Source organism: Cynocephalus volans, chromosome 11, assembly GCF_027409185.1.
Source record: "Cynocephalus volans isolate mCynVol1 chromosome 11, mCynVol1.pri, whole genome shotgun sequence".
NCBI lineage: Eukaryota > Metazoa > Chordata > Mammalia > Dermoptera > Cynocephalidae > Cynocephalus > Cynocephalus volans.
The window spans coordinates 100,899,424-100,914,471 of record NC_084470.1 but is presented as its reverse complement, the minus strand read 5'-3'; the positions used below and the strand labels follow the sequence as shown (position 1 = coordinate 100,914,471).

The window sequence follows — 15,048 nt, the reverse complement described above, 5'->3', positions numbered from 1 at the left end:
TCTTATAACGCTTGACTATTATTTTAATTAACTGTATCCCCATCAAGTGAGTATACTGTTTTATTTCATCGGTTCCCCGTTGCTGAAAATTAAGATTGTTTCAATGTTTGATATAATAAAAACACTACAGGAACAATAACAAAAAAAAACCTGGAAAGAAAAAAAAGGCATAGATGCTGTCAAAAGCACCTCAGCTGCTATAGGTGGGCCCCATGGTTAGTGTTGATGCCATAAAGAATCTCACTGCACCTGCCACCTCCCTGAGCAGCCCAGCTTCCTGGGGAACCTGCCAGGGTGAACCAGTGGGCTCCATGGGGCACTGGCTGTGTGAGATGTCAGCAAGAGGGTACCAGGGTCAAGTAAGTTTGGGAAACTTGCGTCTTCCACCCCACTCCCCCGCCCCTGGGAAAGTCACTGTGTACATTTACTGAAGAGTTCTGAGAAGTCTCTGCACTTGGCCTGGTTAGCTTTGCATTTCCCAGACTCACTTGACCACAGACATTTTCTCAGGGAGTACTTGTTGACTTCTTAAGGAAATAGTTTCTACAGAACACACTTTGGGGGACACTGGAATAGGCCAATTCATTGGCTGTTTGTTCTTATTTCAGTATAGAACAATTTTTATGGAGGACCTCTATCAAAAACAGTCATTTTCATTTTAGAATAACTGATATTAAGCTATTCTTTTTTTACCATAAGTGGTAACATAAGCAATTCTCCATTGAGAGCAATAAACTGCAATTATGGTAATAAAACCACAGTATAAGCACACGGAAGGATGGATAGCTGTTCTATATAATGGATCATCCAAAAATAACTCCAGATTATGAAGATATGAATTATCAAAGGGGCCAAAACACTGTGTTCCCCCATGTTTTCTCTTCGTTTTTCTATTTTTAATTTTTCCCATTTTTTTCTTGTTGGCATATCATATATACTGTTCTGTACCTGCTTCATTTTACTTAACATGTCTTGAGGATCATTTCATATCAACAAACAGCATCTTCATTCCTTTTTATGGCTGGATAGAATTCCGTAGCGGAGATGCACCACCGCACATTGTGTTTCACCAGTCCTCTGGATGGACACTAGGTTATTTCCCAGTCTTGCTAGTACCACCAATGCTACAGCAAAATAACATTACACACACATCATTTCTCATCGAGTATGTGTGTAGGGCACATGGATGGTATTGTCAAATGGCCTTTGTAGAGACTGCCCCGATCTCTGTGCTCACCTACAAAGTCTGAATACTTATTTCCTTGCAGCCTCTCCAGATAATCACACTTTTTTTTTTTTTTTTGTCTTTTTTGTGACCGGTAAGGGGATCGCAACCCTTGGCTTGGTGTCGCCCGCACTGCGCTCAGCCAGTGAGCACACCGGCCATCTCTATATAGGATCCGAACCCGCGGCGGGAGGCTGTGCTCCCAAGCGCCGCACTCTCCCGAGTGCGCCACGGGGTCAGCCCATAATCACACTTTTTGATCTTTGCAATCTGAAAGGTGAAAAATAGTATCTCAGTGTAGTTTTTTTTTTTTTTTTTTTTGACCAGTAAGGGGATCGCCACCCTCGGCGCGGTGTGGTCCGCACCACGCTCAGCCAGTGAGCGCACCGGCCATCCCTATATAGGATCCGAACCTGCGGCCTCGGCACTACCAGTGCCACACTCTCCGGAGTGAGCCACGGGGCCGGCCCATCAGTGTAGTTTTACTTTACAATTCTTTTATGATGCGTGAGGGTGACTGCCTATTAATATGTTTAAGAGATATTTTTCCTTCTCTGTCAACTCTGTTTATATCTTTGCCCATTTTTCTAGTGACCTCTGGCCATTTTCTCTTGATATGCTAGAAGTTTATCTTAACATTTTTAACTTACGTATCATTAACTTATCATTCTAAAATTTTATGGCTTCCAGGTTACAATTAGATCACCTATCTCTGTTCTGAAATTATAATAGAATTCTCGCATTGTTTCTTCTAGAATTTTATGGATTTATAGAAATATTATATTTATATTATTATCATAATATAAATATATTAAAATACAAAAAATATGTATGGTATAAATACACAAATACAAATGGCTAGGTTTATCATATTTATGAATGTATAAATTATATACATATGAAAATATATATTTAAGATATATAATGTTAAATATTCATATGTAAATATTTCATTTAGAATTTATCCTTGTGAAAAGATGAGCTATAACTTAACTTTTTTCTAGATAGCTACTCAGTTCCAATTCCATTTATGAATAATTTATTATTATTAAATTCCAATGTTTGGAACCATTTCTGGACTTTCTATACCGTGCCATTTATCCATCTGTATATTTATGCACAAGTTCTGTATGATTTTAATTATTGTAGCTTTACACATGTTTAGGAGCTAGACCTCCTTCCCTTTTAGATTTTTTTCTGGCTATGCTTCACGTTTATTTTTTCCTTGGAAACTTTAGAATCAGCTAAGTTCCAAATTTTTTAAAAAAAATCCTACTGCTATTTTTATTGGGATCACATTAAATTTATGGACTAACTTAAGAGGAAGTGGCATTTTTATGATAATGAGTGTTTGTAGCGATGACTATAGGCCAGTCTTTAAGATGGGGTAAAGGATTGTCCAGACGGCTTCAGGCAAGCTTGTACACACCCCTGGAATTAGTTCATAAGGGTGAATAGTTAGTTAATAAGGTACAGCACACTAGGCAGAGGAGTCCTGAACACTGTCGGAGGTAAACAGCTTGTGTCTGGGGACTTCTGTAATCAAAGGAGAAAGCACAGCCAAACCCCTCCCAGAAGAGGGCCTGGATCTATGAGTGGGGCAGGTGTCAGGATTCTAGAACTGGGAGTAGGTCATGTACAGATGCCACCTTGAGAGAGATGTGTCCTGCAGTCAAGGGACACAACCAGTGTTGCAGGGAAGCCTAAGCATTTTCTAATTGTTAAGCATTTCCCCTTTTCCACTTGAGAAACTGTTTTAGAAACTCCATGCTTCACTGCCTTAACTATAGACTCTGGCTTCTATGACTTAGCTTGCTTGCTTCCTGCACCCGCCCTCTGTGAGATAACAGCAGTCTCACATTCCCCAAGGGCTAGATGCAGATTAGGCTCCAGAAGTGACCAATGGACTGTGTCCCATAATCAGCCAATCCAAATGAACAGGACTGCATCCGTCATTTACATAAGAGGACCTGAATGGGAACTTGGGCCAGAAAAGAGCAGCAATTTAGGCTCTATAAGATGGTCTTTTCCTTTGTTCTGGGAGACACCGGTTTAGAAGTCTTTATTCTCCGTGCTTTCCTTGCTTTATAAGCAAAAGAGGTGCCATAACACTGAACAAAAAGCTGCAACACAAATAACACTAATGCCAGTCTTGGATTCCTCTGTGCATTCAACTCACAACACCAACTGCAGCCAAGCCAAGTTCACAGAGAAGGAGCCAGGGAAGAAATACCCTAACCTCACTCCTTCCTCTGGCCTCCAGGGCTCCCCACGGGCTCAACCCCACCAGCAGCCCTGGGATCCCAGCGAGGACCACTGAGGTCAGCCCCTGGGCAGAGAGCAAGATGGCAGGTGAGGCTGGATATACAGAGGCAGCCAAAGATATTGGGCACTCAGCTCCAGCTCACCACAGTCCAGGCAGTCAGGTCCCCAGAACCACTGTTTCTGCTCTGAAATAAATGAAGTGTTTCAGGCTCAAAATATTATCAACAGGTAACCGAGTATGAACAGACATTGCACATAGGCAGGAGTGCTGAAGGCTTGTAACAACTGGGAAGCTCACCAGCAGAGGAAGGCAGGAGTTTTGCTTGTGCAAGGTACACTGTTCAGAGACAGCCCTTGAGGTGTACCAAGGTCTAGGTGGCCATCCCACCCTCCCCTCTGCCAAAATTTCCTCTTGTGTGACTTGAGAGCAGAGCCAAAGAAAACGAGCATGAGGAAAACACTGTTTGCTAAAGTGCAGTCTCTTATAGATACTTAATTTTAAAACCATAGGTCTGTATTTTTCAAGCCCCATCCATGTGGCAATATTCCAGGAGGGGCCTTGGTCACTGGAAGGCACCTTTTGGGGCTTTCCTGGAGCTAAAACCAGTTAGAGCCATAAGCAGTTTGTAGCATCCGAGTTAAACAAGTTGTGAGGCCTGTTCTGAGCTAGCTGACCTGCGTTTATCCAGACAAGGATGGAACTGCCCCAAACAGGCTCTGCTGGAGGAGTCTCTGTTGACTTCTCCAACCAGGGCACCTCTCCAGAAGCAAGTGACTGCAGGGTTATCCGTAAGAGACGGGTTTTCATAAGTTATTTTAGGGAACATACACTCTGACCTTGCTAGGGTGAACCAAGGGTCTGAACCCTGAGCCGGGAAGGGTGGGACTGAGTGAGGCCACAACTGACAAGGTTGTAGAACAGATTTCCTTGTGGGGAGACACTCGCTTGCATACATGGGCCGTCCATGTTGGAGCAAGCAGGAAATGACTGAGAGAACACAGTGCAGCCCAGACACCAAAACATAATTGAGTCACCACTCAGGAACAGAAGTCCCCAAGACAATGTCCTTTGAATTAGGTGAATTAGAAATTAACACCAGCCTGTTTGCAAAGGAGACCGTTTAGTTTATATGTTAAAAGCACGTGCATTGCCTGAACAAACCTGAAGGCCATTCATTAGCTGGGACCTTCGGGTGAGCTACTCAACAACTTCCTTACACCTCAGATTCCTCAACCGTGAAAGAGGATGGCAATGTACCCACCTCGAACTATTCTGTGACGGTGAAATGAGAGAACGTGAGAATGTACATAAAGCATAGAGCACAGGGTCTGCCACACAGTAAGCCTTCATGAATGCAAACTATTATAATCACTGTGCAGATCTTGTTATTGGGAAAATGTATATAAACAGATATTAAAATAAATCATCTGGGTAAGGGAGCTTCCAACTTAGTTCAAAATATTTTGCTGATTGAGGCGAGGGAGAGAGTTAAGGAATCAGAAGTATAAAATAGGAGTTCAAATGTTGCCACCTTTTAGAAATCAAGACATGCTTCTGGTGGCCTCTAGGTCTAGCTCAACTCCAGAACTGGGAAAACTGATGAAAAACTTTTTGAATCTTTGACTATAAAATGCATGCAACTCTTGTTTTTTCTTTGCAGCGATCTTAGTGCAGCTGTCTTGGCTGTGCAGTGATAGACCATCCTGTCGTCTTGGTAAATTACATTGCATTGAATGGGTGAAGAGTTTTAATATTTCATGAGCCAGTGGGTATTGGGTTATTAAAATACAATATAGGATTTAAGGAAGCTGCCAGCTTGTTACCCCTTAGTTTTAAATTTAAATTACAGTTGGATATTGCTAGTGGGTTTTTCCTTAGTTAAAGGAATCATATACTCTTAACCAAAAGAAACCACTCTCAAGGTGTAGTTCTTAAAACCCAGGATATGGATTCAGAGGATTTGCACACAAGACCTGCCGATTATATACTCTATTATCTACTCTGTAGACTTCCAGAACTTCCTTTTCTACATCTCCAAAAGGTGATAATAACATAATAATCATCTCATAAGCTTCCTCTGAGGATCAAATAAAATGTGTAAAATGTTCTTTGTAAACTGTAAAATATTAGACAAATATTAGTTATGTGTTAGTTTTTTTATTCCTGCTGGTGGAAAAAACAGAAGTTAAAAGATCCAGGTTTTGATTCTGGCTCTACCCCTCCCAGACATGCGATCTCAGGCAAGTAATTTCATCTCTTACAGCCACAGCTTCGTCATCTAGGAAATATTCTGGGATTATGAACCTTTTCAGAGGAAACAAGTTAGTTTGGAAGAGCAAGGGGTGAGAAGAGCAGAGAGATGAGCCTTGCTGCCATGGGGTGAGCAGGAGGTATGCTTCTGGGATGTGAAGGAAGAAGCTGGAAGCCACTGACTTTCGGGATGTGCAGAGTCCCCAGGCCTGGTGATGAGCAGTGATCTGAGATATATACACATTGGCACTGGTCTAGACCTGTGACCCACGAAAACAATGGTGCCACTACTGAGGCTAGTCCTTCACACATTAGGCCATAGGCATTGTCCTGTGAATAGCAGCATGGACAGAATGCAAAATCAATTGACCAGTCCTGCAGTCACACTTGTGTGGGGCTTACACATGTTGCACAATGTTAAAAGCATCAATTCTTACGACCAAGGGAAACAGAACAGGAGGACGTTACGATGACCCCCTGGAGTCAGACAGACCCGGGTTAGGACTAGGGTCAGGGTGCAGGGATTTGATGGGAGATGTGAGGAGTCTTCAGGAAGTTCGTGGGAAGATTCATATATTTTAACTCTATTTTTCCATGGACTTTTTGAAGTACCTTGTATATTGGAAGTGTGGGAGTAACTGGATCAGGACTCATGTCATTGAAATCCCTGTACTTGGGCCCATTTTATCTACAATGCTTTCTGCCTCCATGTGTTTGACAGACCCAAATCCTAGGATTTTTCAAGATTCCTAGAAAATCTCAAATAAGCCCAATCAAAATAAGAATCACAGGCATCTTCAGGTTCCAAAATAAGGGTTGAAGTCATGAAAAACCCGAGATTAGAGGAAGAGGAGTGGATTGAAAGGAGGATCTCATGACCCCAGGAACAGCTGACAGGTGGTGAATTTGTCCTCCAGGATGGACAGGATGATGAGACCGAGTGCGAGAGCAGGGTGTGCTCAGGACAGGTCATCTGTTTTAGGTGCTGTGTGGAATTAGGCGGGGAAAGCTCCACCAGGTAGATTTCTATCCCTACCAATCAGGAACTCCTCAGCTTCTTCCCCCAGCCAGAGCTAAAAACAGTCACTGCTGAATATCTCTCCAAGCTCCACATTCTCAACATGTCAGAGAGTTCCTAGTTTGGTTTATACAAGTATAGAGGCCTGGCTGACCCCAAAGGTTGTCTCTTAGATCAGACAGCCAGTGATGCCACACCTTTTAAACTTTTTCTTGTAGCTGTTCAACTGTTAGCAGTGCACTTAGGCTCTCCCAGCCTCGTTATACTCCGCTTTAACAGGGAAGTGGTAATACACAGTCCTCGTGGAGCTATTGAGAGGAATAAATGAGATATTGAATATGAAGCTCTTAGAACAGTGGCTGACACAGAGGGAGGGCTCAAAAAATAGTGGCTGTCGCTCCCATTCCCCTAGCACTAGAGTAGCAGGAGCTTGTAGCCCTGCGTAATCGGGAAGGAAACAGAGAAGTTAGCAGTTTGTGTAACTGAAAAGTCCAAGGCAGGGCTGGCTTCAGGTACAGCTTGATTTAGGGACTCGAGCGAGGTTGCCGGGACCTGGTTTCTCTCTCTCCACCTCCCAGCCCCTCTTCTTTGGCATTGGCTCCATCCTCAGACAGGTTGCCCTGCCCACAGAAGATGGCTTCAGCAGCAGCAGCAGACCATACACCTTTACAGACCCAGTGCAGCACAAGAGGGCACCTGTCCACCCCCAGAAGCCCTAGTAGAAGTCTCATCACACCTCACCAGCTCTGGCTGGGTCCTAGCACATTCCCTGAGCACTAGCGTGATGCGTAGAGGCGTGATTCCTCGGGCCGCCTCTGGAATTGGGGGCAGATCAGCACTACTGAAGTCAGATGGACAATACAGAGAGGGTCATCTCTCGGAGGGACGTGGTGCTGAGTGCAAAACTACAGGTGAGCCCCCAGCACCACATCACCCCCCAACTGAAGGAGCAAAAGCATTTGTTTAACATCCACTGGTGAGCGACTGACTGATAGGGAGGGATACGTTTGCACCTACTGCAGATCATCATTAGCACACAGAGGCGTCAGCGAGCTGCAGGCCGTCATTGCTGAGTGTTGAGAGGACAATCTAGTTCCAGAATGATCAGGACACTAAGTAGTCAACCAGAATCCAAAGAACTCAGTGAACTTCAATAACATTTTTAACAAACCTGCCAATTAGCAAAAATAAATCCAGCAGTGAATTAAACCCACCTGAGGCTATTTCCCATTCCTGTCATGGGAAACCACAGGGAAGTACACATCCCTCAAGAACGGAGTGGACATCCTCACCCTAACCCCAGACCCCTTTGTGTTTGGTGGCAGCTGCAACTCCCGCACATGGTCCCTGCAGTGTGGTGTGGCTCACTCCTGACCATGCGAGATGGGCATGGAGCTGTGCACAGGTGCTGTTGTTCCACCTCACATTTATTCACCTTTCAGAGCGGGGCCTGAGGCCCAGAGTGGGCCAGTCCCCGTCCTTGTGCCCCCGGCCTGCTGCCCACACCCCAGCAGCGACTCCGCTCGAGCCGGGAGAGCGCCAGCCTTGCGCGCTGATGCCTGCCCCTTCTGCGTGCACTGCTCCAGACTTGCCGCCGTTGTCCTGCCTGCTGGGTTCTCTTCTCACCTCTGGAGCCTTCTCCCAGGAGGAGTGTGACATCTGACCCCTTCTTATCCCCCACTGCGCGCCCTCCTTCCTGTCACCCAAGCCCCTCAGTCGGTCACCACGGAGCCCTGAGCGGGGAGGGAAGGGACTGCCCTGTGCACCCAGCCACTGACGCAGCACAGACTCGCTGCCCTCATAGTGACCCTCAGGTGACAGCACTCCCGAACACGGCTCCATCCACTCTGGCTTCAGTCACCGAGATGCGGGGACAAGGCTTCTAACCTGCTGGCACCCAGACCCTCTGATGAGGGCTCTTTGCGCTGTTCTCACAGGTGACTGCTGGCTGCTGGCAGCCATCGCCTCCCTCACCTTGAATGAGGAGGTCCTGGCTCGCGTCGTCCCCCTAGACCAGAGCTTCCAGGAGAACTACGCAGGAATTTTCCGCTTCCAGGTAACTCAGCAGTCACCTCAGGCCTCCCTCAGCAGGTCCCTAGGGCTAGGAGTGGTCCCCCGGCTGGGCTTGGTGTTTGCAGACGCCTAGGCCCAACTCTGTCTTCAGAGGGTGTTGGGGGGGGGGGGGGCACGGCCAGGATGGCTGCAGGGCCTCTGGGCACATAGAGCAGCATGTTCCGGGAGTAATTCACAAGTTAAAAAAAGTTTATTATTTGAGGTTTGAGGCAAAATGTTAAAGTTGTCCTTTCTGCTGGCAAATGAGAAATAATATTTTGAAAAGCATAAGTGGAAGGCAGAATGCTAGAGAGGGCTCTGGGTCTGCAGGCCCGGCCCGGCCTCTGTGTCACTTTCTCAGTGAGGACTCACCTACAGCAGGAGAGCTAAGCAGCCTCCGCTCCCTGGCGGCCTCGTAGAGCCTCCGCCAAGGGCTGGGCAGGAGGAAGCCAGATGAACTGAGGCTCGGGCTCCCGGGGCTGCCACCGGCTCCTCCAGCCACCCTGTTCCCCTCCCCTTGTCTGCAGTTCTGGCAGTATGGCGAATGGGTGGAGGTGGTGGTGGACGACAGACTGCCCACCAAGGATGGGGAGCTGCTCTTTGTGCATTCGGCCGAGGGGAGTGAGTTCTGGAGTGCCCTGCTGGAGAAGGCATATGCCAAGTAAGTGGCCTCCCTGCCCTTGCCCATGGCCTGACCCCACTGTCCTGGATTCCAAAAAAGCTGGGACTATTCAAGGACTATTTTGAGCAGAAGTCCTCTTCTACAGAATGACTACTTTAGCCAAAACTGGGCTCTAAATTCAAGGAAATGGTGAATGCAGGGTGCCCGGCCACATTTTGCACTGAGTGACAGCTATTGCCATTCTTAGCCAAGTGCACAGGAACAAGCTATGGTGCAGACTGTGCTGGCCTTGAGAAGGAACTCTGCTTCCTTGGCAGGTCATATTGCATTTTTACCAACTAAAAACTTCAGAGTTTTTGCCAATGGGCAAAACTGCCCATTGCAGAGGTAGGAAAATTATGGAAACTTTCCCAGAGTTGATTAGAAATGGTCTCCCCATGCTCCACCCAGCTTCTTCCCCCTCTTAGCAGGTCGCCCCACGTCTTCCCTCTCCAGAATGGCCTCATCTTGGCCAGGCTGCCTGGGATCCCCACTCTAGGGCAGCAAGTGGACTTCTGTTGCTTACAGCCCCAGACCAGGAATGAGGGCTCTGGGTTCTCATATCCTGAGTGATGCTTCTAAGTCCTGGTGCTCAGATACTAGACTTAGGGAAGCCACCAGACTCAGTCAGGAGCAATAAGTCCATGCTAACACGGTGCCTGTTTCTCAGGGAAACTGCCTTTGTTATTGAATGGTCTCTTTTTAAGCTATAAATGCCAAACAGCCAATTAGCAACCCTCCCCCTCCTGTCAGGATGTAGAAAGAATCAATACAGGAGGTTAGTGCGGATAATCGCTAAGGTCCTCCCAACTAAGGTTCTATGAGATTTTCAAAAAAACTTCAAAAAGTACCAGGGCAATGGTGACTGTGGAGACGGTACCTTGCCTTCATGGGCACCCTGAGTTGGAGACAAAGCCAAGGAGAATGTGACCAGAGAGTCCCTGGGGCATCTAACAAAGGGGGTGTGGGGTGGGGCGGATACTTGTGAGATGATAGCAACAACAGTTACAGTGGTGACCGTGGTGGCAGCAGCACCGAATCTCCTCCTCTAGGATCAATGGGTGTTATGAAGCGCTCTCAGGGGGTTCTACCACCGAGGGTTTTGAGGACTTCACCGGAGGCATTGCTGAGTGGTTTGAGTTGAAGAAGGCCCCTCCCAACCTGTTCAAGATCATCCAGAAGGCTCTACAGAAAGGCTCTCTCCTGGGCTGCTCCATAGACGTGAGTCCAGGCCTCCCTTCCAAGCCCCACCCCCAGTTTGCTCTTGCTGAAGGGAGGCTCAGTGCCCAGGGAAGCCCACTGCTCCTATTTACGATACTTATGCGCCCCGTGTACACCGTGCTGCTCATCACCTGGAAGCCAGGAGTTGCTGGGCAGCAGCCAGGCTGTCTGGGTGCCATGGATGGAAGGGCAGTGGCGGCTCCAGCTTTCCCCACTCAGCCCATTTCCCACTCTCAACCTGCTCTGATTTACCACCGCCAGACCACAGGTTCCCTGAGCACCTCCTGCCCTCTACTGCTCCTGAGACCTTTTACTTGATCTGCAGGGCAGGACCTGGAGCCCAACACCCTTCCCCTTCCCTCTGTCCCAGGGTTAATGGGCCTGTGGGAAGACTTCAGGGGAGAAACGATTCCTCATAATAGCCTTGCTGGCAGACTTCACCAGGGGTGAGAGGTGGGCAAATGTCCTGTCCCCAGGAGCCTCGAGGCAAAGGCTGTGCCCAATGCTGAGCCCTGTCCCCTACTACAGGATACCCCTGGGGGACAAAGATAAGAAGCCCTGGCTCTTGGGGCCAAAATCTCTGCCAGATGCTCTAAGCAAAGATTCTCAAACTTTCTGCAGACCATGTTGAAACAAAAGACCCTTTCCACTCTTAGCCCTTCTTCCTGTTTACCAAGACAAAAATAAAGCCTTCATCAGAATAGCTGGTGGGGGGTAGGCTTTGAGGATTTTCTAAGGCCAGAGAAGCAAACTCTGAACTCAGACTGGAAACAATGAATCATCGTAGTGTAAACCATGCAGCTGGGCTGGGCCGCACCTTGGAGCTAGAGGACTCAGTGCATCTGGGTGTCTGTCTGTCCTGAGCCACTAAGGCCCCCCGCCGGCCCTCTCTGTGTGGTGTGCACTTTTCCCACCCTCGCTGCCTGCAGGAGTCTGGGAATGCACCATTCACAGCTCACTCTCCCAGAGGGCTGCATTTTGCCTTTTCTTTGGTTGGTGTCTGAAAGTCAGCTCCTTGCCTCCTCCCCCAGGCCCAGCCCCTGCCCTTGAGCAGCTGTAGGACCAGAGTGATCCAGGCAGGGAGGGAGGGAGGAAGGGTGGGTTGATGGTGGGTGGATGGTGTGGTGTCCAGCTGACTGTTGCCATGTTTCCAGATCACCAGTGCTGCAGACTCGGAGGCCATCACATTCCAGAAGCTGGTGAAGGGGCATGCATACTCGGTCACTGGAGCTGAGGAGGTAATGGTGCAGCACAGGTGTGCAGGGGTCTTCCTCCCCTAACATGGTGGCCACTGGCCCGTTTTTGTGATTGCCCAGGGTGGGCCCCGCATCCCCCCATTCCCTCCCGTTTGCACACAGGCCTTGTGTTCCAGCTCAGGCAGGAGTTGCGGGGGGGCGGGGACCCTCGTGGCACAGTGGCCCGCCCCGGGGCTCTTACTTGACTTAGCTTCTTAGCTTTAGTCTTCCAGACCAGCTAAAGGTAAAACAAGACTTTGCATCTGTAAGCGCTTTATACTCTTTAAACTGCTTTCACACTTGATCTCACAAAAGCTTTCAAATCTGACTGCCTGTTACCAGCTGTGTGGCCTGGGCAAACTATTTAGATCCCTTGTTCCTGGTCTTTAAAATGGAAACAGTAATAGCCATTGTAAGGTTGCTGTGGAGACTCAATCCAGTTAACGTATGTAAAGTGCTGAGACCTGCCTGACACACTGCGCACAAGTAGGTAGCTGCTATTGTTAGTTGTTACTATAAATATCGTCAAGCAGCCCAAGTTCACTGTCAATTACAAAACCCAAATTAGACCCCAGGTCTTTTTTTTTTTTTTTTTTTTTTTAAAAGATGACCGGTAAGGGGATCTTAACCCTTGACTTGGTGTTGTCAGCACCACGCTCAGCCAGTGAGCGAACCGGCCATCCGTATATGGGATCCGAACCCGGGGCCTTGGTGTTATCAGCACCGCACTCTCCCAAGTGAGCCACGGGCCGGCCCAGACCCAGGTCTTCTGACACACTGGTGTTCTTCTTTATAACCTTGAATTTTTAAACTATCCCCACCACCACCACCACCACCAATTTCTTTTTATTTTGAAAATTTTCAAGTCTATAGAAATGCTGAAAGAGTAGTATAATAAATGTGCAAATGCTACTCTCCTAGATTCAGCAGTTAGCATTCTGCACACCTGCTTTATCTATATGTGTGTGCTTTTTCCTGAGCCATTTGAGGGTAAGTTGCAGACGTTGTCAGCAGACTCGGTGACACTCTACTCCTGAATATTTCAGCCCTCAACCTTCTACAAACGTGCACATTCCCTTATATGATCCCACTACTACTGTCCTGCCAAGAAAATAAACATTAATTCAGCAACATCATCTAGCGTATAGTGCACATTTACATTTTCCCGATTGCCCAACATGTCTTTTCTAGCACCCCCGTGCAGGGCTGTCAGGATCAGTGTACTGCTTCTGCTTGTCGTGACTAGTGTTCTTTCAACATGCACCAAAGCTCCTCTGAGCTCCTGCGGCAAAAGAACACCCTGTTCTAGTCTGTTGAACTGAGGTTCAGAGGTCAAGTGCCACCACAGACCCTAGAACAAAACAACAAACACTAAAGAGCCCTGTCCTCCACCACCAGATCCTGGGAGCTATGATTCCCATTTTTCCAAAGCTAGGCTGCAGTGAGAGGCTGGGGGTCGAGCCCCTTGCACCTGTGGTGACCCCCTCATGTCTCAGGGGCTTGGGCCTGTGTACTTGCAGGCCTGCCTTGAACTCGGCCTCTCCCTTCTCTCTCCTCTCATCTTCAGGTTGAAAGTAGAGGAAGCCTACAGAGACTGATCCGCATCCGGAATCCCTGGGGAGAGGTGGAGTGGACCGGGAAGTGGAATGACAGGTGAGGAGGGGCCCCGGGCAGGGATCCAGGTGGTGGAGGTGTTCTGCTGGGAGGCTCTGTCGAAACGGAGAAGGCAGGTAGCACTGGACACCATGCTGAGGAGTAGGGCCTGAGGGCCCAGGCCACACCGAGCGGGCCTGGGGCAGGCGGCCGCCTTGAGGAATCCTGTAATGAGGAGACAGCTTCCTGCAGTCAGTCCGGTGCCTTTCCCCAGGCCAGGGCTCCTGGGATGTTCATTCCTTTCACTATCTCTCAGTTCCTTCCTTCCCCAGCTCCAATCCACCCTTTTATTGGGACTTCAGGGAAAAAAATACACCCCTTCTGCCCCCAAGCACTTTTTCTATTTTAAGGATACAAACTTTGTGTTAAAGATCAGAAAGACGTCTCTCTGTTGACTTCTGGGGCTTCCTGATAGCATGTAAGACCTTCAACAGTTGGGGGTAAACTCCTGTGTGAGCCTTGCCCGGGGCTTGTCTCCTGCCACCCTTCCACCTGTTCCCTGGCCTGTTCCCAGGTGACCATGGCCATGGCAGAGGGACACCTATCCAGGCTTCCTTCCCCGTCAGCTGCAGAGACCGAGATGCAAGGCTCCTCGCTGAGTCTTCAGTTGCCCTTCAGACCCATCTCAGTTTGGGCACCTGGGGCTACTGAGTCTCTCTGTGATGGGCGTGTTCATTTCCGGGTCTTCCTGGCCACCGTCTTCCTGGCCAGCTCATCCTCTCCCCCTGCTCCCTTGTCCTCATCTGCGAAGTACAGAGTGTGGCCCACAGGGAAGAGTGGACGCTGTGCCCCTCGACGCTGGAGAGCGCGGGGAGGAGCCGCTCCTCACACTTGTTCTAATGCCTCTCCTGCCACTTCGTTTTCCAGCTGCCCAAACTGGAACACTGTAGACCCTGAGGTGAGGGAAAGGCTGACCAGACGGCATGAAGATGGGGAGTTCTGGTAAGATTGGCAAAGCCTTCAGGGAAAGATGTATCTGCCCAACATTCTTTACTACAAAATTGCTAACGAGTATTGGCCAAAAGTGGGTTTATCATATCGAGGGCACAAGGGCGCAGGACCCGGTTTTGTTTCTGTTTTAAATTCTTAAAGCTTTTCAATTTGTCCACCTCAACAATGGGGTTTATAAGCTTAGCAGCTTCACAGAGAAGGCCCAGAGGAATTCCCACAGTAAAGTTCACATCCCAAGAGAAAACAAGGGGAGAGATGGGGCCTTTCTCCCCAGCAGTTCCTGGAGATTCATCCCAGCCCGTTAGTGAGCAGTGAGGGCCCCACATCTGTGTGTGTCTGTGCTGCTCTGAGGACCCCACCATCTGCACACAACTTGCAGCTTACCACAAGTGCCTGTACATCCTCTTGTCTGTTATTCAGGGCTCCCATTTTTACAGATGAGACTTCTGAGCTTCAGAGGGGTTTAAGTAACTGGCTCAAAGTCCCCTGCTAGGAAGTGGCAGCGCAGGACTGGGA

General features: G+C 48.4%; 1 protein-coding gene across 1 annotated transcript in view; it reads left to right on the top strand.

The window, feature by feature from the left end:
• CAPN2 (calpain 2) overlaps positions 1 to 15,048 on the top strand; it is a 50,211-nt gene that overhangs the window by 18,190 nt on the left and 16,973 nt on the right. Inside the window, exons 3-8 of the mRNA XM_063113789.1 lie at positions 8,697 to 8,815; positions 9,339 to 9,472; positions 10,525 to 10,693; positions 11,848 to 11,931; positions 13,496 to 13,581; positions 14,449 to 14,523. Coding sequence (XP_062969859.1) covers positions 8,697 to 8,815; positions 9,339 to 9,472; positions 10,525 to 10,693; positions 11,848 to 11,931; positions 13,496 to 13,581; positions 14,449 to 14,523 — 667 coding nt within the window. The remainder of the gene's footprint in view (positions 1 to 8,696; positions 8,816 to 9,338; positions 9,473 to 10,524; positions 10,694 to 11,847; positions 11,932 to 13,495; positions 13,582 to 14,448; positions 14,524 to 15,048) is intronic.